The 22,687-nt window shown below is 43.1% G+C and overlaps 3 protein-coding genes across 5 annotated transcripts; 2 read left to right on the forward strand and 1 right to left on the reverse strand.

Moving 5' to 3' along the window:
* The first annotated feature begins 2,127 nt into the window (after positions 1 to 2,127).
* On the forward strand, positions 2,128 to 4,572 carry LOC115738278 (GDSL esterase/lipase At4g16230-like). The gene is made up of 4 exons (XM_030670869.2): positions 2,128 to 2,609; positions 2,840 to 3,076; positions 3,586 to 3,838; positions 4,244 to 4,572. Exons 1-4 carry the CDS (start codon positions 2,145 to 2,147, stop codon positions 4,474 to 4,476), a joined length of 1,188 nt encoding a protein of 395 aa, XP_030526729.1. The 5' UTR covers positions 2,128 to 2,144; the 3' UTR covers positions 4,477 to 4,572.
* Positions 3,864 to 7,691, reverse strand: LOC115738268 (protein WHAT'S THIS FACTOR 9, mitochondrial). Of its 3 annotated transcripts, none has more exons than XM_048274916.1 (3): positions 6,020 to 7,691; positions 5,385 to 5,532; positions 3,864 to 3,882 (listed from the first exon to the last, which is right to left on the reverse strand). In XM_048274916.1, exon 1 carries the CDS (start codon positions 7,548 to 7,550, stop codon positions 6,105 to 6,107), a length of 1,446 nt encoding a protein of 481 aa, XP_048130873.1. In that variant the 5' UTR covers positions 7,551 to 7,691; the 3' UTR covers positions 3,864 to 3,882; positions 5,385 to 5,532; positions 6,020 to 6,104. The 3 variants fall into 3 exon arrangements, with proteins under 3 accessions (XP_048130873.1, XP_048130872.1, XP_030526717.1); XM_048274915.1 differs by lacking the exon at positions 3,864 to 3,882 and adding an exon at positions 4,807 to 5,183; XM_030670857.2 differs by lacking the exon at positions 3,864 to 3,882 and having other exon boundaries at positions 5,274 to 5,532.
* Positions 7,692 to 16,033: 8,342 nt separating this feature from the next.
* LOC115740156 (protein DETOXIFICATION 54) lies at positions 16,034 to 19,258 on the forward strand. Its single transcript, XM_030673590.2, has 5 exons — positions 16,034 to 16,424; positions 16,627 to 16,726; positions 16,850 to 16,976; positions 17,137 to 17,882; positions 18,366 to 19,258. The coding sequence occupies exons 2-5, from the start codon at positions 16,673 to 16,675 to the stop codon at positions 18,921 to 18,923; spliced, it is 1,485 nt and encodes a 494-aa protein (XP_030529450.1). The 5' UTR covers positions 16,034 to 16,424; positions 16,627 to 16,672; the 3' UTR covers positions 18,924 to 19,258.
* The last annotated feature ends 3,429 nt before the right edge of the window (positions 19,259 to 22,687 follow it).

Consider the following 22,687-nt stretch of genomic DNA (forward strand, 5'->3'; position numbering starts at 1 on the left):
ATTAAGTCACTTCAGAATTCTTTGATTTTATTTTTCAGTTCTCAAAAAAAAAAAATTCTATTTGATAATATTAATTAATATTTCTGTTCTCGAGGATAAAAATTATTTCCGAGAACAAATTTGGAACATAAACAACAAGCAAACAAGCTCATTCTTAGAAAAACAAGTTCTGTGTAACTTAATGTTCATCTTTATAATTATGAATCCTTCGCCGGTCCCCAACCGTCATTTGTTGTAGCTGTTCACCGCTGCCTCTACTGACATTTTTATGATTAGATAAAACAAAATTGAGAATAGAACCTTTTTTTAGGATCGTACCAAATGCATTTTTGCTCTTTTTCTATTTGTGGTGTAGAGATTTTGTGCGCTTATTAAACGCGTTTTCCTGCCCGTAAATTGTTCCTAAGAACATAATCAGAAAAGAAAAAAAAATCATTTCCGATCATAAATGATCTTCGGGAACGTAAACGTCGCCAAACGCGCCTTAAATCTCGATCATGATTTATAGAAATTTCGCTGCGAATGAGGTTTGAGATTGCCACCACTAGGGGAGCATTGTGCGAAGGAAAGGCTGGGTTCGGTTTTTGCATCTTTATTTGTTATCTCGGAGATAAAGATCAAAACACAACCCACCACGGGCATGGCGCGTTTGGTGAGCTTTGAGCTCTTTGGCCTTAAGGCGTAAGCTGGTCGAAGGTTCAAAACCCTCCCAACGCGTTTCTCGGACTTAAGTGGGGGGCCCTTGTTGGTGGGCTGTGGGGCTAGCCTCCCTCCGGGTATAGTCGCCGTCGGAAAGGATCTTCGCCGCCCTTCGGGTGGTGGTGAGTTGACCCAATTACGATTGGCGGATCCTGGATTACCAACAAAAAAAAAAAAAAAAAGATCAAAACACGGTGTCGGGCAATGCTTATCATGACACGTGGAGTGCATTCGACCGTGCATGTGATTGGAAAACTGGAAGATCAAATTCAGGACAGGGCCCAATTCTGAGCCTTTCAGAAGTGAGATTGACGAGCTTTGCATTGCATAGTCTTATCCGTTTCATGAAGAGGATCTTCTTACATCACAAAAGCACGACACAATTAATGCCATATCCCTAATCGGAATTGGCTACAATAACAGTTTTTAATAACCGTGTGAATGACAGCATTGGACCCCATAATAATTTTTAATTATTTTTTGTGGCTCACGGCATGCCGTATAAAAAACTGTTACACAAACATATTCCTAATTATAACCTATTTAAAGATGGGTTGAAAGGGAATTTTATGAGAGACCCATCAAAATCCATATGTTCTAGACTTATAACTTTAAAACCCAGTACGGCCCATTCTTTAGTTTTGAGACGGCCCATTTGAGTAAATATGGGTGCTTAGTTATGACCCCATTTTGACAGCCCTAATATTATTTGGGAAAAAACCATCAAAAATCCTAAACTATGCCCACTGTGACACATTTACCCCAAACTTTTATTCGTGACACAAAAAATCCTAAACTTGTACGCATGTGACACATTTGCCCCAAACTTATACTCGTGTGACACATTTACCCCAAAATTTTTTTTTGTGACATCAAAAATCCAAACTTATATTCGTGCGACACATTTACTTATTGAAGTAAATGTGTCGCACTAATATAAGTTTGGATTTTTTATGTCACAAAAAAATATTTTGGGGTAAATGTGTTACACGAGTATAAGTGTAAGGTATTCAATGTCACGAGAAAAAGTTTGGGGTAAATATATCACATGAATAAAAGTTTGGGATTTTTGGGGTTACAAAAAAAAGTTTAGGGTAAATGTGTCACAATTGGCACAGTTAAGGATTTTTGGTGATTTTTTCCTTTATTATTTCGAGAAAACGAGCATGACTTCTGCGTATTAAGTATTCTAGAACTTCATCTAACTCTCCTTTAACCAAAATTGCATGGGAGATTTTTGTGGAATCGCCCCAACTTATCCATGAAACAGCGAAAACTGATGTCGGTTTTCTAACGACCATTTCCATGGTTTATGTTCATATCGAACATTTTTAGTTTCATGAAACCAAAACACGTTTCCAAGAAGAGAGGAAACCGAAAACACCCAAAGGGGCTCTTTCGACTCGTGACCCCGCTCGAGCGCATATATAGACATCACCATCCCCATGCCATTTTCATCCTCCTCTTCATCGTCATCACTAAACATGGCCAAGCCACTCTCTCCCCCACCGTCCCTGCTCGTTCTCCTCCTCGTCCTCCTCGTCCTCGTAACTTGTCCCTACGCTCCCCATGTCCGCGCGCACTGCAACTTCGGCGACAACCAGGGACGCCACTCCAAAGTGAAAGGCATGTTCGTGTTCGGGAGCTCGCTGATGGACAACGGCAACAACAACTTGCTCGGAAAGACGGCTAAGGCCAACTACAAGCCCTACGGCATCGACTTCCCCCTCGGCCTGTTGGGCCGGTTCACCAACGGCAGGAACGTGGTCGACCTCCTCGGGGAGTACCTCGAGCTCCCCTCGCTGATCCCGCCCTTCGCCGACCCCGAGACCAAGGGGCCCAAGGCCATCAACGGCGTTGACTTTGCGTCCGGCGGCTCCGGCATACTGGACGACACCGGCTCTATCGTGGTGAGAGACACTATTCGATCACGTCGTTTAAATATAAAGAGCTAAGTAAGGGGCTTGATCACAATCTTCACCAATTGCATTTCCTTCCCACGGCAAGTCATCATCATTAATAGGAGATGTAGACACGCCCGTCTCATTTCACTTATTAAATAAAGTGGTGTTATTAGGACGGCGCTAGCTTTAGCTTTTTCAATCATCGAGCTCATGATCTGGTGAAACCGATCGATCAGGGACAAGTGACGAGCCTGAGCCAACAGATCAGGAACTTCGAGGGAGTGACGTTGCCGGATCTGGAAGCCCAGGTGGGTTGCCCGAGCGGCGAGTCGCTGCTGGGCAACCACGTGTTCGTGGTGGGGACAGGAAGCAATGACTACACCTTCAACTACTTCTTGAGCGCCAACCGCAAGCACCCTCTCCTCCGGTCCTTCACTGCCAATCTTATCTCCTCTCTGTCTCTGGAGCTCCAGGTGCATTCAATTCCACACTCCACTGCAGTCCATTATCATGGTCACCCACTTCTCCTCATGGTGTTTTGCATGGGGCGATTGTTGACGTTGAGGGCGGATGGGAGTTTTTATGGATCGATATCGACATCACCCACATACAAACTTGACCAAAACTAAACGCCACTTTATAGCGTATGTCAGGGTTGCATCTAGACATAGATCAACGTAGGTCAATGGAAAATGATTGTTGCGGTAATTTTTTTTTTCCAGTTTGTTCACGAAAATAAGAAGAATTAGCATCATGGTTAGGAATCTAGGAGAATTTAAACAACATTATGCACGAAAGATGTAGATTTTTGTTATGAAAGATCATGTACTAGTCATTGACAGAATCAACATGCTCCACATACTTAGTTACGTAAATATTAATGTAATTTCGGGGAAAAGAATTCGAGATCGCCACATATTTCGTCCTCTGCATGGCCGATCTAAATCTTTCTTCTTCTTCTTCTTTTCCTGTGGGAGAGCAGAAGCTGTACAAATTAGGAGGGAGGAAGTTCGTGCTGATGGCAATAAACCCGATAGGGTGTAGTCCCATGGCGAAGGCAAGGTTGCCGATGCGTGTCGGTTGCTTGCAAGTCTTGAACCAGGCAGCTCATCTCTTCAATGCCGAGTTGAAGTCGCTTGTTGATGACCTGAATGCGAAGCTCCCCGGTTCTCATTTCGTCTTTGTCAACTCTTACAAGATCGTTCAGGACATTATCAAGGACCCTACCTCACACGGTACGTTGAAATCTCCTTTCATTATCCTCGCCGCTTCCGTAAGTCTTATTTTGCAGAAAAAGAAGAAGGGAAAATTGCTCATATGGTGCATGAAAGAAGCATTCGAGAGATTAGTAAAATTGAACTGTCTTGGTTCCTATTAGGAAAAAAAAAAACTACAGTATGAGTGCATTACCACTTGCATGAGATGTGGGACTAAACTCACATCTACTGCACATAATAAACATATTGAGCATTCGACCTCAGAGTCCTGCCAGATCCTTTGTGGTAACTCCACAAATTTTTCTCGTAGATGGTTTTCAAGTTCCAAAATTTAGGTGATTTATAAGGTTTATTGCTAGTTGATTATCCAAAACTTGCATAATATTTGGAATAATAGTAACAATGGGTCTCTTCCATCTTCAGGATTCAACGACACTACTTCGCCGTGCTGTGAAGTAGCATCGTTTAAAGACGGAGGGAATGGAGTGTCGTGCAAAAGAGGAGGACGAGTGTGCACGGACAGGAGCTCCTATGTCTTCTTCGATGGGCTGCATCCGACAGAGGCTGTGAATGTCCAGATAGCAACCAAGGCTTTCACATCTAATCTCACTACTGAAGTTTATCCCATCAATGTCAAAAATCTTGGCGAAGCGTAGTTATGTCAGCTTCCTTTTGTCTGCCTCTTGTATGAAGGTTGTAACCCCCAAATTAGCTAATTCGGGTTAAGAGAGGACGTCTTGCTGTTTCCTTGGCTTCGAGTTAGGTTTCTTCTCCTCGTTTTCTTGGTCAGTTGGCTTTAAGTTGGTTGACGGGGTTTGATGGGGAGAGAACAGTTTTATCCACAACTCCCAGATCTGTTTGTCCTAATTTTACAAGAAAATCTATGCGACCATCTCAACTCTGCAAATGCAAAAGGTTTATCAACTTAAGCAATCTTTTTAAGATGATATATCTGCGAGACTAGGATATGTCGACATGGTATATCCACCGATACAGATTCATATGACAACAGCAAAATTTCTTTCAAACGATGGAGAAACTATGAAAAGAAGCAGACATATATATGCCCAGTAAAAGCTTCTGAAGTGCAATTGGCTGAGTTAAACCTTGGCTGAAACTAATTCATATGTACAGACCAACAAGGAGGGCAAACTTGAGAACAGTTCTCAAGGACATTTCCGAAGAATAGACTGTTCTTTCCATAATTTTTCCTATTTGACACACAAAAGTACCCTGCTGACCGGAGCAGCCAACTACAGATGGGTCGAGCATCAATGAAACTCTGAACAATCTGGAGCTTCTTAAGACCATATTGTTGCCATTTTAGGATCATGAAGAGATGCAGACCGCTAAACACAGATACCTAAAACGGGCCAATCACACAAAAACTCAAGTGGACATACCACAGTGACGCAAGAATGGCCATGATCACACATGGAGCAAAACACAAACATCCAAAACAAAAACACAATAAATTACCCTCGAAAACCAGAACAGACAAGAATCACAATCCAAACTATCACAAATCCAGACAATAGAATTTAATCAAGAAACCAACATGCACCTGATCAGGAGGACTCGGAGAAGGATTGGCCAAAAAGTGAGAGAGCTCAAACACGCCACCACCACCGCCTCTGCTGCCATCCTTGTCCTTCCGGAGGCAGCATAATCCGAGGGGCTTATCACCAACACTGCCATTGTGGTGGTGCATTCTGAAAGAGGCCAGGTAGTGAGTGCACTCCCAAAGAGCAATTGTGAGCTTTCTTGCGGAGATACAATGAGAAGAAGAGAGAGAGGAAGAAGGCTTTGAGCCAGAGGAGGCAATGATAGCTCCACATGCAAAGAACTTGAGTCTCACTACGTTGCATGGAACCTCAAAGGACAAAGACGATCCACATCTTCAGTTTCCAGATGCATGAAGCTAGAATGGGAGAATGACTTATCTGCCTCCAATGAAAATCCATGATGTTTACATGAGCACTCTGTTTCTCGTCTAACTATTTCTGATCTTTTACTCTATTTATCAATGTTGAAGCACAACCAATGCCTAAACCACAACATGGCTACGCCTAGATGAAGTATGAGCAAGCATAATCATCCACGGGTGGAAAAAACCGAACATCAAAAAAATTTGTCTAATAGCTGGGAATTCCTAGTCATATGCTAACTTGAGAAAGCAGACTCAAGTGAGAAGGGAACCTGAATGTCTTCCTTGAAGAAAGTTTAACTGGTTACTGCCATCAGAAACATTTGAGTATTCCGTCAATCTCCAGTGGAATCATCTTTAGACTTTCCTTGTAGAAAGCTTGGCCAAAGCTCTTTTAGTTTTCTTACTATGTGATTCTCCAGCTGACTTGTCCCCAACACGACTTCTAGAATTGTACCTGGGAAACGAATTTGACTTCCTAGTCCCATTTCCTCTAGGTGAGGCATTTTTATGAGCTCTAGCCCGAGTCCGTTTAACATTGTCGTTTTCCTCATCATCTTCAAACTCGTCATCTTCATCATCATCCTCAACCTCAGAATCTGACATACCATGAGCATCATCCTCGTCTTCATTTTCATCCTCGACTTCTCTTTGATGTTCAGAACCATCAGAGACCTTCTTCATTTGCTTTGAACCAGACGTAGTAATCACTTTCTTCTCTTCCTTCGCCGTGTTCATCAGGTGAATGTACCTATTCCTCATATCCATCAAAGGATGCTGCTCAATTAAGGAACCCCTTTTAAATACCTCTTTCAAAACCACAGTATGGGTTCTATTCTTACTTGAAACATAAAAAATGCCCGGATGATCAAGCAGTGCTCTTTTAAACCTCGACCGAACCCCCAAATACTCCCCCACACAAAGCATATTATCCCTATCTGTCTTCTTGGAAACGAAAAGATTTAGAAGCTCATGTAAGACGGCAACGGCCCATTTATCAGCTTCGTCACTACTTTGCGATAAATGCAACCCATTTTCATAAGGGGAAACGTAAGGGAGCTTCTGCCAATCGTCAATCCACTTCTTTAACTTCTTATCCATCTCAAAACCTTTAGAAAAATGCGTAGTGAACTCGATCGGCATACCTTTCGTACAATTAGCCGCTCTCCTTTCCATGATGGATTTCGCCAAGTCGCTGCTCCAACAAACTAATTCAAGAACTCGAATTCCCTCGCCATCCACTACTCGAAAATAATCCGGGAACTCTGGAACTATGCTCTGAGCAAAATCTTGGGGCAAACCCATGTCCCATTTCAGCCGATCAATTATGTCCAACGGCATTTTGAGGACCTTCGACATCATCAACAGCTTCAGAACCCTATCCGCGGCCTCCTGTCTGTAGCTCTCCCTCTGATAAACCAGCTGCTCTTCCGCATCCAACTCCAAAACTTCATCCGTGAGCTTGAAATGGGGGTGGACCCCGACGTTCCCGGGCAAGAACTCCGCGAAGATCGAAGGGTATCGGCGAACGAAGTCGATGGGGCGAATGGGGATGCGGAGGTCATCTCTGCTCTGGGCGATTACGGAAATGGGGAGCGATTTCGAGGGCTCCGATTTGAGGAGGTTCTTGAGGTTGACGACGGGTATCAGGAACTTCTCTCTCTCGACGGCGTGGTCAAGGCCGCGGTCGCGGACGCATATGGGGGGCGCGGCGTCGCTGGGAGAGGTTCGACTTGGGGTCTGCGAAAGGGGATGGCTTTCGAGAGAGGATCGGCCGATGCGTTTCGGAAGAATCGATCTCATGGCTTAGATCAGACGTGGGTGTATGTGCCGCAGAAGAAGATCGTGTTGCTCCGCAGCAGAAGAAGATGGCGTTCTTGAGGAAGAGGCTGAGATTCGAGAAACAGGGTTTTGGAGGGTATCCAGGGTTTAAGAAGAGGCCGTTGATTCTTTCTCTGCATCTCTCTTTTTTTACTTTCCCCCCCGATAATCACAATTTTTAATACCACGAAAAACCCTAAATTAATACACCTATAATAAATTTACCCAAAATTACTTTTTTAACCACTAAAAATTCCAAACTCATACACCTGTGATAAATTTATCCTAAACTGATACACCTGTAACAAATTTATCATCCGTTAGTTTTCATTAAATCTAACCGTTAAATTGCTTAGTTTGATGACATGTGACGGTTTGCGAGTCTACTAGCTTGGGATTTTTACTCTTTATTTGTCACGGGTATATTAATTTGAGGCTTTTCGTAATATTAATCCAATTTAATGGAGGATAAATTTGTTATAGGTGTACCAACTTGAGATTTTTCTTGATCAAAAAAATTAGTTTATGGCAAATTTGTCACAAAAGTACTAGTTTAGGATTTTTGGTGGTAAAAAAAAAATAATTTGGAGTAAATTTGTCACGAATGTACCAGTTTGGAGTTTTTCATGGTATTAACCCTTTTTATTAATATCTCAACTAATTATATGCTTGGATAAAAAAAACTAATTATATGCTAATCTTTTTTAATAAAAAAATAATATATATATATATGTCAATTTAATTGTACTCATCAAAAGAAATCTTGTAGTGATTGATTTTTCATATCATAATTCGTAATAATTATTACTAAAAGACTTTTTAGGAACACTACCATGAAGTATTTTGTGGGATCATTGGCTCATTTTATGATATCTTAAAAAATTTCATGACACAATGATCAGATGTTATTGTAAAAAATCATGAAGACATATTTTAATAATCTGATATTTTTGATTTACAATTTGTTTGTTTTGTTCTTTTGTCATTATCTCGGCGATTATGATATTTTGTTCGCGAGTTCTCTAAGATTATATTTGAATATTGTCTATTGAACGCGATGAAATAGCCTTCAAGAATCTCTTTCCTCTTGTCTTCAACCAATCTACTTATAAAAAATAATCACACAACGACAAACTTTATATAGACAAATTTCGTATCTTGAACTTTGAAAGGAGTGATATTTCGCGGTCTAGCTACAAATGTCACTTTTTTTGGAGGGAGGGAGGGGAATGAATGAATCGGAAGTCTTAAAACTTATCAAGCGATTAAATTCTGAAACTTATTACAAGGCAATCAATCTACTTATAAAAAATAATCACAAGACGACAAACTTCACATAGACAAATTTCGTATCTTGAACTTTGAAAGGAGTGACATTTCACGGTCTAGCTACAAATGTCACTTTTTTTGGAGGGGGGGAGGGGAAATAAATGAATCGGAAGTCCTAAAACTTATCAAGCGATTAAATTTTGAAATTTATTACAAGGCAATCATTTCTTAAAATTTATCACTGGTACAATTAAGTCCTTCCTTTAACTTCAATTGATTTGGCTAATGGAAATGTCGGTGTGGCTCTTTGTACTATATTCTTTGTTCAATGTGGGATTGACCTTACTAAAACTTGAAACACAAAACTAGAATGATGTTTTTTTTTTTTTTTTTCCAAATCCTAATATTTTAACCAAAACCTTAATGGAATTAGATAAAATATAGAAGGCTAATTTTCCTTTTTTTTTCCTTTTGAGAAAAGAACACGAAAAAGAAACCAAAGGTGGTAGGCCTCATCGTTGCCACCCTACCATCATCAAAAAGGGCGACGGGGGTCACTAGAGCCATGAGGGCATGCCCATTTTGGTATTTTAAAACTTTCAGGGCACTTATTAGGGTTATAAAATATACCATCTTAAAAAGGATCTTATTAACAAGTATCTTTTAAGAAAAGTTTGTCATTTTTAATGCACGAGCTATTTCATTTTATACGTAATTAATGTATTGAAAATCAAAACGTCCCTTTACCGGATATCGTTAACGACTATCCGGCCCAGAAGTTTAAGAGATCAAACGTCAATTTTGGGTTCATATCACCAATGATCTCTGTACTTTCAACCAAAATTGAAACATTTTCCGTACTTTTTTTTTCATTTAAATCGAATCCCTCTATTTTATTTGATTTTTGTAATTCACTATTACTCCTTCCATTTTACTTTCACTATCGTCTATTTATATTTACTGACTTGAATCAGCAGTACGAAAGTTAAATAATAAATAGTGCCCTAATAAAACCCTTCCCACCACCGATCACCGCCCTCCCCCACCGTTGGCCACTAGCTGTGCTCGACCATGTCGTTCAATGGCATCTCGCTCCGAATTGATAGCCTTGGTTGCTAGTTTGAGCTCGAACAACACTCGCGAATGTTGTGAAGCTCAGGAGCCGAAACTCTTCGTGGGAATTTAGGGTGCACAGGAGTCAACATAAAGTTTAGGAACGAGTAAAGTCAACAAAGATTACACTTGGATCTTAGCCAAAGGGCCGAGAGAGGTGTGCTTTTGGGCATGCGTAACTTGGTTTTTATTGACAATCCCTCTTACATTCTCTTCGTCCCCATTCGATATGAGACTCCCGAAGTGGCAAGGATGCGGCGTGCATGGCTTAGCTTGGGAAAATCTTGCATAGTTCCGAGTTCTTTTTGCTCACCCTTAGTTCCTAGTTGAGCCAAAACAAGTTAAACGAGTTAATTTGGATCAAATAATTTCCAATCCAATTACTCCGACGAATCTACTTCCTATTCATATCAGCAGGGATTTGTATTGCATGAAATGGATCAAAGCGAATTAGATGAATTAATTTAAATCAAATCGTTTTCGATATGATCCCCCATTGTCTGACGGATCTAATTATGAACAGTAAGATATTGCAGTCGAAAAAACAAGATCTTGCCTTTTAGTCCGGACATGGCCATGAGAGCTCCCCTGCCTTGATTTTTAGCCAGGAGAGGACTATCATGGCACCAGTTAAAAAGACTCTGGTCGTCCGGATTCACGGTGAATCGAAAGCTTGGCGGAAACACTAATGCCAGTCACAATTTTCATCGACCGCACAATTTGCCAACGTTAAAGTGGGAGCATTTTGTTTTGCCTCCCCGACACACGACTGCGGCGCACGAAATACCTCACTATCTCCATTGATCCGACGCGTGCCGAAACACGAAACGTAAAAATTGTTTGTCCTTGATCACGTGAGAGACTCGAGCTCGTATCGTGCATCTAAGCCACGCGCAGACGGACTCGTTTGCTAATTACACATTTGATGTAAAACTGTGATTTGATAGGCCGTATCTGCCTGCAATGGATACCATTTTTTTGGGGATTAAAGATGGGTTTATGGGCTCGAGGCCTTATTATACGCTTGATTGAGAATTAAGAGGTATCTTTTCTTGCTTGCAAACAAGTCCTTAAGTGCACTCCCCAATGAGCTTTCCATTTTCTTTTAAGTCCATTATGGAGAAACGATTATTCTATTTAGACCCTTGATTAAGAATTAAGAGGTACACTTTTTTTTATTTTTACTTTTGAGTTAATTAAATTGGGTCGCACTACGTGAAATTTTTATGATTCACATTGAAGGACTCGCTTCAGTTAACTTTTTAAGAAAAATTTATCCCGGAAGCCCCTATACTTTGAGTGAGATCAAAGGAATCGGCTTCGTGCGCAAATCATGAGCTATAGCGATCAAGAACTTTATGACTATTTTCTAGTTTATCCCCGTCGATTTTATTAGCTTTACTGTCGGCGTAAGAATTGGTTTGTACATCTACCACCGGACGATTGGCGTGTTGGATATATTTCGGCTGCAGAATTTTCTTCGAATACACAGGCGAGTCGTCCAACGGTGCACGCTCGCGAGAGCTTCGTCACACCGGCGTTGGACCGGGATAAGAGCTCGAATGCCGCCCGCGAATGATTCGAGAATCTCCTGAGAGGTCAACAGGTAAAAAAAGGATTAGCAATTGTCCTAACTCCATAGCTAACTTTTGTGTGGATCATTACACCTTTTGAAGGTGCGGGACCCCGCATCCATATTCCTAATCGAATCGAACTTGTCATGGGGAAATAGAAGAAGTTGTCTCCATTCAGATAAAGATGTTACTACACATTGTGGTGGTAAGTGCCTAACTTCCCACTTTGTCGACGTCGAAGTAATCAATTTCTAAATATTCTAGACGTAGACGTTTTTTTTTTGTTGGGGTCAACAAAACGAATATTTTTCTATGCTTTTTTATTAGGGCCGTCAAAAAAACCCAACCAAAACCGAACTGGAATTTTCGGGCATCTTTTGTTGGGATCGAGTAGTCCCTTAGATTTCGGGCATTATAAAAGGTTCCGGTTCGATTTGGATCCAGTATTCGACCCGACCTGACCCGACAACTTGAGATATAAGATGTTCGGGTTGAATCGGGTCGAGTATGTTATCCGTTTTGAATATTATGAAAATCTAAATCGAATCGAATCAAATCATTAGACGACCCTCTTTTTGACACGGGCTAGTGCGATGGGGCTCATTGATTTGTAGTGATGGTGAAAGGATCTCGACAAAGAGGATAAAGTCAATCGGGGTTGGTTCTCCCTCGCGCTTTAATCTTTACATTAAACTTCCCTAGGGTTTGTTCGACAAATGTCGCAAGACTCTACCTAACTGATCATCACCTTCGATGCTGATGATTGCAGCCTTTCTCCCTTTCCTAGTGCACTGCATGGAATTTGTTCTGTGGGACACGTCAACCTCTACGCAAGTGCTTCGCACACTAGCCGTCACGTTGTTTCCGTACATCAACTTCGTTTTTGGTACCTATTATTTAATGTTTAACTTTCTCTTAACTTTCACATATTTACGCGATGACAAGGTCCTAATGACATTTAGAAGAGAAGATCCATTTTGAGAAAAACGGATCCCCAATTGGGTCGTAAAAAACTTTTGAGCTTAATAGTCAAATTCTCACTGGCAGGCATCCAGAAAATGGCTCCCGTCCTTTGATTTTCATATAAAGGACGAATAAGAATACATATCATATTTAATTTCGGTTCGGATGGATCGGATATCTTTCATACGAAATTATGGGAAGATGCAATGTTTTTTTTTTTTTTTTTTTTACGAAAAATATTCTGTAACAAACTAAAGATAATAAGGTTAATTTACCGCGGTTAGTTTGTATATTATATTTAACGGAGAAGCATCCTATCCTTACTACTTTTTCGTTTCAAACGTTGATTGGGTGCTTCAAAGATCGCCACACTCTCGACCTTACTGTGCAGATTTTTTTGTTGGAAGGCTTCTTCATGGCAGGAAAAGAAAGGGACAAAATCCCAACTGTCGGATTCCAATTAAAAGTGAGAAAACAGGCCCCAAATGCTTGATTTACAAGCCAATCCCCTTCCCCATAAATTAACTTTGTTCTTTGGTTCTTGGTGTATCTTTTTAATGTTTTAACCACGTTACATCATACTATGATTTTGCGGTTGTGGTTTGGCAGGGAATCATTGCATAGGAAATTGTATGTTCATACTTCAGAAAGTATTACCGATTACTATAGTCACTTTTGGAAATATAAGTGCTTCTATAGTTAAATACCGGGAAGTGTCCCTTCTGAGGTTTAAGATTAAGTTAGCTAAATTGAAAAGTTTATGATTAAATGGGTATCCGTACAATAGGTTTAAAACTTTTTGGTAATTATCTTTATTATAGGGAGTCCCACTCTAATATCATATTGTGACATCCCTAGATTTAATTATTTTGCGATAATATCTGCTTTGGCTGTTCCCAAACCGAGCGTTATGATTTTGTCATTCGACGGTATGTGAGCGCTTTTCGAGGAAGTTATCCATCTTAGTGGTGCTTTCACTTGAGAACCATTAGCATGGGATTTTCAATGCTAAATGATGCGAGGCGTCTCTTGCGATTTAATTCTAATTTTACCTGCATAATCCGGAAGCATTTTCCCCTTGTTCGGTGTACAATTTGGTTCCTCTTTGCCATCCTCAAAGCCAACCAAAAGCCTTTTTTTGTCCGGATCCTCTTGCCGTGGCGACCTTCCCGCCCTTATTAGACAGGGTTACTACAGGCCCATCAGTTTCTGCATGTTTCATCCCCAAATCCATACACCTACTAGAGAGGGCCCCACTTTGATATCGTATTGTGACATCATTGGAATAGTTCACTCGCCGAGTTATCCACTTTGACTCGTCCTATATCGAGCCTCACAATTTAATCTTTTGGAGTTTAGATAAGCACTTTTTTAAGGAGATGAGCCTTAGTAATGCTCTCACCTAAGCATGCTTAATATGATAGTTATAATGCTAACTGATACTGTTATGTCAAAATGAGTCCCTTTTGAATCAATTCCAATGTTGCATATAGAGTTGACGAATGTTTCTTCATGTTTGATGTGCAATTCAAGTCATTCTTACTCTCTTCGCCATGTTAGAAACAACTAAAAACCGCTCATCGTCTGGACCTTCTAGTCTTGACGATCTCGTTTCTTATCAGATCAGGTCGTTTCAGATGGTAGGGCACGAGGAGATCAAAAGCTCATCGTTTCTCACCAAAGCCCTTCGCAGCTACATGTCGCTTCTCTATTCTTCATCCTCCTCTGCTCCACAGCCTATATCATCTTGCTCGACACCTTCCTCCATCGAGGCTCCCTGACGTCGTCCCCTCACAGCGCCGCGCTCTGCTGTTCTAGGCCGCCCTCTTCCTCCTTGATCAGTTCAACAAGAGATTAGAAGAATTTGTGTGTCCCTTGATGATGAAATGTTTAAAAGAGGCATTTTTCATGGTATAAAAATTTCCCTTTATCAGCGAAATGGTCATTCGTACACCAAGGGAGTATATTGAAGATTCGTTGGTAAAGCAAAACAGCTCAACCAAAGCGGAGAGGAGATGTTAGGCAAGAAAGGGGACCCTTTCTCTACACACGTACCAGTACTACGTGACTAGTCCGGAAGCTCTGGATTCTCACTTGGCATCCACCATCGAGCCACTCTGATCCAATGGGTAGATTTGGTGGCTTAGTTTAAGTCATTCTTTCTACCATCTATTGATATGCACGTGTGAGTTGTGCTGAAAAAGTCTCACATCGAAGAATTGACATGAAGTAATAAATATATACTAGTTAGCTCGTAATTAATTGACTTAGACTTTTGAGTAAATGTGGTTCCAATTGAGTATGTTGACGGGCTCGGACTTGAACTTTATAGTCATATGCTCTCGAGGTATCGAAAATGAGCTCGATGCATGTATCTATAGTTGGTAGCTAAATTTATATCCTTTTGTACTTGTATATTCATGTGATTCCTAAAGATTTTTATTTTCTCAAACTAAAAGGCAATGATATGTTTGTCAAGTGCACTATCGGATAAAAACATTTAAATATGTTTTGGCATAATTTATGTTGCTTGTTGTTTATTTTATGCTTGGTGGGATTTAAGTGAAGCAAACAAAGCATGCTCTCTCTTGACAAAGAACTGCATTTTACTCGTTTTCTGAGGGGAGTCAGAGCATAGCGCTCCTCCCAAATGCTCTCGTGTCTTGCCTTCAATCAACTTCAAGGAAGACCCTGTGTTTTCAGACAGGCCATGTCAGCCTAATGTGAAACTCCTGAAATTCCCGTCTCTCACGTGGTATATATCGGATATACAATACTGACACGTACCGGGTTATTCAAGAATGTCTCATGACGTTGTTGGATTGAATTTCTTTAGTTCAAACATCCGGAATATTTGTTGGTAGTTCATATTGTCAATTAGAACCGTAGAAATGATATTTAACATCGTTGTAAATGCGAGTACTCGTTACGAATTGATGGAGTAGTCGAACCCTTGATTCATATGTGACAGATCTCGTCTCCAATTTCCGACGTTCCTCGCTCGTAATAACGGTGAACTCGAGCGTGCCCCATTATGGATAAGAGCTTTGAAGTTCGATTCGGTGGATATGAAAATTTGGTGCAACCATGAACATCACTTACTTTGCTTTTATATAGCACTTACTTTGCTTTCAAGACCTCTCATCACCGTCCTATTTCTGAAAAAGCCATCGACATCCGATTCCAACTGAGCACGTACTAAGCCAATACAGCGGGCGGCGGGGGCGCTACTGCAACAGATTAAAACTTTCTTGCGGATTTTCGTTAATGAGGAAAAGTTGATGGGGGACGAATTGCAAAAACCTTCCTGTTGATGGGGCAAACTGCTAAAAGTCTTCAAGTTTGTGAGAACAATCTGCACTTTCGTCCCTAATGATTATGCTTGTTGCTCAACCTGGAGGAGAAATCTGAATTATGAATTTTAAGTGCAGAATTACCTCTCTGTCTCTCTGTCTCTCTAGTCTCTGGCCTAACCATATTTATGGCTCCATTAAGAAGATGAGCGGATGTCCCTCCATTTCTCTCGCACTAAAACCATTTCTCTCGCCCCCTGACCTTTCCCCTTCTTTGTTTGGAAGAGGAGAAGAAAAGGAAAACGAAGAGAAAAATTTGCACTTCCTTTTCTCTGCTTCGCCGCCGTCAGGAAGTTCTGTTCTTTTCTCTCTCCTCTCTCTCTCTCTTTCTCTGTCTCTGTCTCTGCCATAAACGTCCTCTCGCTGATATATCAGCAACTGGGCTGACCCTGTGAAAACAGAGCCTAATCGAAACCCAAATCTTTATCCTGCGGTTTCTGTCTTTGCTCTCTCTTTAGCCAAAGGTTGTCAAAACCAAAAAGTAAAGCACCTTGTTTTGCTTTCTGCTTGTCTGATGCCTCTTCTCGGTCTCTGTTTGCGCAAGCTATTTCCCTCTTCCGTGAAATAGTCGAAATTAGTACTTGGTGAGTCTTTTCTCTACTTCTTCAGCAGTCTCTCTGTATTACCTGGTTTCCAATTTCTTGCTTGTTGGTTCGTAGTTTTGTGGATTCTTTACGTTACCATTGCAAAGGACCTGCCTTTACGAATCGACGTTCTCTGATTTTGGTCTTCTTTGCACTGTTAGATTGACTCAGCTTCCTTCTTGTTTTTTCTCCGCTTGCACAGATTACATTCTGCTTTACTCGCGGGGGCTTTGATTTAATCCGAATCGATGGCGGCAAAAGACGCAGATTTCTCTCCTCACAAACTCCCCTCTCCTTCTCAGGTATAAAACCTCACGAAAGGCACCAACATTCCAGCAATAGCGAAGTTGATTCCTTTCATCCTCTTTCCTCTTTCTTCTTTCATAACAATGAACATGGAAAAAGTTGCTTCCTTTATTTATCAGGTCGTTGAAGAGCTAAAAGAACTACTAGGGATGGTGTTCCCCATCACGGCCATGAACTTACTGGCCTTCGTCCGACAAGTTGTGTCGGTCTTGTTCTTGGGTCGTCTCGGAAGCTTAGAGCTCGCAGGTAACTTTCCTCGGTTTCGTGCTCTGCCTTCAAATAATCCCATCGTGAAATGCTGTAATTTTTCATTAACGTGCTAAACTCGTGTCAATCTCGATCTGTTTTCATTTACGCTTCGATTCGTGCGAAAAGGGAAATGGACTTTCTTGCTTGCTGTGAACAGGAGGAGCACTGGCCATCGGCTTCACCAACATCACGGGCTACTCTGTTCTGGTTGGCCTCGCTTCAGGGCTCGAGCCGGTCTGCGCTCAGGCCTACGGGAGCAAGAACTGGGACCTCCTCGCCCTCTCCCTCCAACGGATGGTCCTGATCCTCCTGATCGCGATCTTACCCATCGGCCTCTTCTGGGTCAACCTCGAGCCCATCATGATCTTCATGGGCCAGGACATGCACATCACTTCCATGGCCGCTACGTACTGCATGTACTCCCTCCCCGACCTTCTCACCAACACCCTCTTGCAGCCCCTGAGGGTGTTCCTCCGGTCCCAGTGCGTCGCCAAGCCCATGATGTACTGCTCCCTCGCTGCCGTCGCCCTCCACGTGCCGCTCAACTACGCGCTTGTGGTCGGTGCGGGGATGGGCGTGCCGGGGGTGGCAGTGGCCTCCGTGCTGACGAATGTGAACATGGTGGGGCTGATGGCTGCGTATGTGTACGTGTCGGGGCGGCGCGAGATGCGGTGGACGGCCGGGATGAGGCGGGTCTGTGAGGGGCTGGGACCGCTGATGAAGCTCGCGGTGCCAAGCTGCCTGGGTATCTGCCTGGAATGGTGGTGGTACGAGATTGTGACGGTCCTGGCGGGGTACTTGCCAAACCCCACGGCGGCGGTGGCTGCCACCGGGGTTCTGATCCAAACTACCAGCATGATGTACACTGTGCCCATGGCCCTTGCTGGTTGTGTTTCTGCCAGGGTAACTTCTTCTGTTTCTCTTATGGACATATTACCATTTCAGAGTTGCTAAAGTTGGCGAAGTGCTTCTTTTGTCCACATTTCACTATTCCCTCTCATGCTTTTCAAAACTCCTATAATGGTTCATCTTGTTTTCGCATTTCATGCGTTATGACATCTATTCTGGAAATAGTGTCGTATGGAGTGTGCCTTGTCGGAGTCAAGCACAACATCAAAAACATAAGTTGAATCAGTGTCCGTCCCATGTTCCTCTGACGTCTCAACTTCAATGAATAAGAATCTCAGGCGCTCCTGTACTAATCATGATTATCAATGTCTTTGTAATGGATGATTAAGATCAGTCCTAGAGCGCCTAAATTACTTAGGACGATCGGTTGTCCTGTTCTTAATTGCATTCGGCAAAGGGGGGGAGGGGTGGGGCGGGGGGGGGGCATCACACATCTCAGATCAATGTTTTTATCAAAAATGATGCCAAATCCTGCAGGTAGGAAACGAGCTCGGAGCTGGCAAGCCATACAAGGCCAAATCAGCAGCCCTGGTTGCGTTGGGATGTGCATTCATTATGGCCATCATCAACATCACATGGACGACCCTCCTGAGAGAGAAATGGGCGAGCTTCTTCACCAAAGACGAGCTGGTCACGGCGCTGGTTGCTTCCGTCATGCCCATCATGGGCCTCTGCGAGCTCGGCAACTGCCCCCAGACGACCGGGTGCGGCATCCTGCGCGGCACGGCGAGGCCCGCTGTTGGCGCCCGCATCAACCTGGGGTCGTTCTACTTCGTGGGCACCCCTGTGGCTGTGGGGCTGGCCTTCTGGCTCAAGGTGGGGTTCAGGGGGCTGTGGTTCGGGCTGCTCTCGGCTCAGGCGGCATGCGCCGTGTCCATCCTCTACGCGGTGCTGGGTTGCACCGACTGGGAAGGCGAGGCCTCGAAGGCGAAGAAGCTAACAACCGTCGAGATGGGATCCACCAACGGAGCGGCAGTCGAGAGCGCTGAGTGTGAAGAGGCTAGAGGGTTGTTGGTGAAGGGAGATCAAGTGTAAGGAGTCGCACGAGCTCTTTTTGGAGGAGTGCAGCTGGAAACAGGAGAAAAAAAAACAACGTTTTTATGGGGATGGTAAGCTTCTCCGAGGTTGTTTCTTTCCAGTTCCTAAGTAATTTCTTGCCTGGGCTGAGACTTGAATCTGTAATTGCGTGGGTTATATTTGATCACCCCTGAGCTTAGCGAGTCCCTTAGACGTGGGAGCACACAAGCCTAGCAGACTTGATGTGAAATACTTGTATGAACCTAAGTAGAAACGGCGGCATCATTGCATGGATTGAAGGCAATTTCATGTCTAGATATCGTCCATAATGGATATGAGTCAATCGCGGTCTGCGGGGGATATCCCGTCATCTAAAGACGACGATTGCGTGATCCATGAACTCCAAGCTCGGTAAGAAGTTCTCTAAATTGAGATCAAGCATTGTCGTAGTCGGTCGTTGGGACTCGTCATCGCGGTAGTCTAAGTAAATTACTCGAGTTTCCTTGGAGCGCTCTCTCTTCTTCCTACTAAGCTACAAATGATTGTTCTTTGTAAATGAAAGAGAGACATGTTTGATTTTTCTCGGCCTCCTTCGAATGGAGCATTTTTTAATGTTTGTTCTATATCAAGAACATACTTATTGTGAGCCTCCTCCGAATTGAGCAATTTTTAATTATTTTTTTCTGTATCAAGAACATACTTATGGTGCGGCATATAACCATTGAGGCTGCATTAACTGGATTTTGTTAGAGAATAAAGAGGTAAAATCCCCACTATGGAAAAACTGCGATTTTGAGCAAAGATGATTAGATATGATTTACTAGTTAGAAGTAGGGGTGAGCAAGTCGGACCGAATCGGGAACCGCCTAGACCGGGTCCCGATTCCAAAGGGCAGCTATCTGGTTTCGGATCCTTAAAATTGAAACTGACGTATGGGTGGTCCGGTTCTCGGTTCTAAGGGGTGTAGGACCCGACCGGACCCCCCAAACCGGACCGAAAGATTTTAATTTTTTGTTAACTTCTTAGACGTAACCCTCGTGTATTTATTCTTTCCCAGCCGTCTTCTTCCCCCGCTCTCAGACTCTCATGCCTAGCCTTCTTTCCCTCTCTCATGTCTCATTGCCTCGGGGGATGAACTTGATATGCTTCCTCTCTCTAGTGCTCTGCTTCTGTGAAAAAATTACCATACTCCAGTCTCCTATATCCATAGAGCGCTCATGGACGATCATGTCCTAATTGGGTGTTGCTACATTAGCACACAGCATAAGCATAAGCTAGAGCGACCGTAGCCATCTTGTCTTTTAGTTTTCACCTTGTCTGAATGAGGGAAGACTATCCACGCTGTGGCGGTTTATCGATTCTGTTGGATCGCTCGAGAACCGGACTGGACCGATTGGTCCGATCCGGAATTCCAAAAATTGGGAATCGGGACCACCGGTCCTATGCTCAATTCTTGAGGGAAACAGGATCGGATCGGATCGAGAACCAATCATTCATGGCTAGAAGAAAAAGGAGGGAATTGGTGTGCTTGCAAATCACGATCTGTCCTTTTCTTTTGCCGGTCATTTCGCGTTGGTTATTATCTTTCCTTTTGCGAGGAATGGAATAGGAACATATTCGTATTGGCCAAATTCGTTTTGTCCCATACTAAAGTGGGCGTGGGTGCTCCTGTAGAAAGAGGCGCTTTTCAGAATGAGTGGATGGGGAAGATCACTAGTGGCTTTTGGGACTGCGACATGTCCCATTTGGGGCCCTACTTCTATTGGTTGGTCGGATTTGGCCACAGGTGGCTTCAGCACCTCCGCCAAACACACATTTCACCATACCAATTCCTTAACTTGTTGTCCGAGAGACCCTGAATTTTTTTTTTTCCAAATAGCCACCGCGATTGACTCGGTGATCAATCGCTCGGTCTTTCTTTAACGAAATTAGGATTGATCCTAAAGGGATGAGTAGTGCCGAGATGTCTTCAAATGTACGATGGATCGAGGATGAATTGAGCGACTTATATCATGATACCGCAGCTTCTAAGGTTAACACTTATGGCAAGAAACTCTTGGCTCGTTATGTGTTTTCGTGCGAATAAACTTTACTTATATCCTCTCCCGTGTCACTTTATTTATGAAAAGAAGAAAAGTGACCCGATCAACAGAAGATGACGAAGAGCTTTGAGCTTGGTTGCAAGTGGACAAACACAAGAGCCAAAGTCCTATTCTTGGAGCCTCCCACTTTGTTCTTTTTTTTTTGTCTGGGTGCTGAGTTGCACGCGTTCCACTGTTGGCGTCTGATTGTGAAGATCAAGATTCAAAGAAAGCTTATTGGGTACCCGCAAGCCAGAGCAGTAAATTCATAAGCTCTTCAAAAGCTGAGGACTGGGAAAAGCGATACAGCAACGAAACGCAAATCAAAGGGCGGGCCGATCAAAGGCCGCGGATACCCTGCTCGGATCGATTCTACCCCGAGTCGTTTTGTCTTCGAGTCCTCGATGTTTAGAGGTAGATGAATATGGCGACGGCACGATTCTACCCTCTTCAGTGGAACGATCGAGGTGACAGTACAGCTAGCGGTATCGATGAGGAAACTCGATATCTAGCTGAAAAGCGCGGCAAATTGAGGTCTACACGATCGGCTTAAAAGAGTCCTTGCATGTGGATGTTAGCACATACAAAGTCACAGTTTCAATCAATTGGAACAGATTGGTTCTAGACAATACTCGGACACCATACGATTCCGGCTACTTTCGGTGTAGTTGCTCCGGACCAACTGTGTGATGGCAACAAAACTTCATGTAACGTTTTCCGGGGAAAAGTACACTAAAAGTGCCATAACTTTTAAAAATCATTCACTTGAGTGTCGGCGCTTATGTGGATGCCGGAAAAGCCGACATGGATGCCGGAAAAGTTGACGTGGCACCGACGAACCTATTTTTTGAATATATTAATGTACATGTGGAAATTTTCATTAGTTTTTATTTTTCTGGATTTTTTTAATTATTGAATATTTAAAAAAAAAAAAAAGGGCAAAACCCTTGCTTTCTCGATGGTGGCAGGTGAGGGTTGTCGCCGGCCACCACCGGCCGGCCTAGGGGCCAGGATCGGCTCGCGAGGCCGCGATGGCCGTCGCGGCCTCGGTTGTTGCGAGCGAGGGCCTCACGCCCCCGTCGGCCAAAGGCCCCCCGAGGCGCCCGAGGCCGCGATGACCGTCGCGGCCCGTGGCGAGTTGACCCTGGCCCCGAGCGACGACCATCACGGCCTAGGGCGAGTTGACCCCGGCCTTGAGCGACGGCCATCGCGGCCTCGGGCGCCTTGAGGGGCCTTTTGGCCGGTGGGGCGCGAGGCCCTCTCTCATATTTGACGAGGGCTTTGCGCCCTAGCCTGCGGTAGCCGAGGCCCCAACAGCAATTGCCCATGGCCATCGTGGACTCGCCGGCCCAAGGCGAGCCGACCCCGGCCCCCGGGCCGGCCACCACCAAGAAACTTAAGAGTTTTTTTTTTTTGAAATATTAAATAACTAAAATTAAAATAAAAACATTAAAATGAATAAAAAATTAAAGAAAGTTTCAAAAAATATTAAAAAATGTAAAGAAAATCCACGTGGACTGCTACTTTAATAAAATAATAGTGAAAAGTCCACGTCGGCTTTTTCGACAAAAATAGCACTCGGGTGAACGTTTTTGCTTCGATATGGCACTCAAGTGAATGTTTTGAAAGTTAAGGCACTTCTAGTATACTTTTCTCCATTTTTCTTGGCTAGCTATATCTTCAATGAATTGACGCAAGGAT

The sequence above is a fragment of the Rhodamnia argentea genome, chromosome 2 (assembly GCF_020921035.1).
Source record: "Rhodamnia argentea isolate NSW1041297 chromosome 2, ASM2092103v1, whole genome shotgun sequence".
NCBI classification, from domain to species: Eukaryota; Viridiplantae; Streptophyta; class Magnoliopsida; order Myrtales; family Myrtaceae; genus Rhodamnia; species Rhodamnia argentea.

What these genes read in the sequence shown, in the direction of transcription:
- LOC115738278 (XM_030670869.2), top strand. Translation starts at nt 2,145, where the DNA reads ATGCCATTTTCATCCTCCTCTTCATCGTCATCACTAAACATGGCCAAG. An exon ending in ACGACACCGGCTCTATCGTG is followed by an intron (nt 2,610 to 2,839) that starts GTGAGAGACACT and finishes CCGATCGATCAG; the next exon opens with GGACAAGTGACGAGCCTGAG. An exon ending in CTCTGTCTCTGGAGCTCCAG is followed by an intron (nt 3,077 to 3,585) that starts GTGCATTCAATT and finishes GTGGGAGAGCAG; the next exon opens with AAGCTGTACAAATTAGGAGG.
- LOC115738268 (XM_048274916.1), bottom strand. Translation starts at nt 7,550, where the DNA reads ATGAGATCGATTCTTCCGAAACGCATCGGCCGATCCTCTCTCGAAAGC.
- LOC115740156 (XM_030673590.2), top strand. Translation starts at nt 16,673, where the DNA reads ATGGCGGCAAAAGACGCAGATTTCTCTCCTCACAAACTCCCCTCTCCT. An exon ending in AACTCCCCTCTCCTTCTCAG is followed by an intron (nt 16,727 to 16,849) that starts GTATAAAACCTC and finishes TTTATTTATCAG; the next exon opens with GTCGTTGAAGAGCTAAAAGA. An exon ending in CTGGTTGTGTTTCTGCCAGG is followed by an intron (nt 17,883 to 18,365) that starts GTAACTTCTTCT and finishes CAAATCCTGCAG; the next exon opens with GTAGGAAACGAGCTCGGAGC.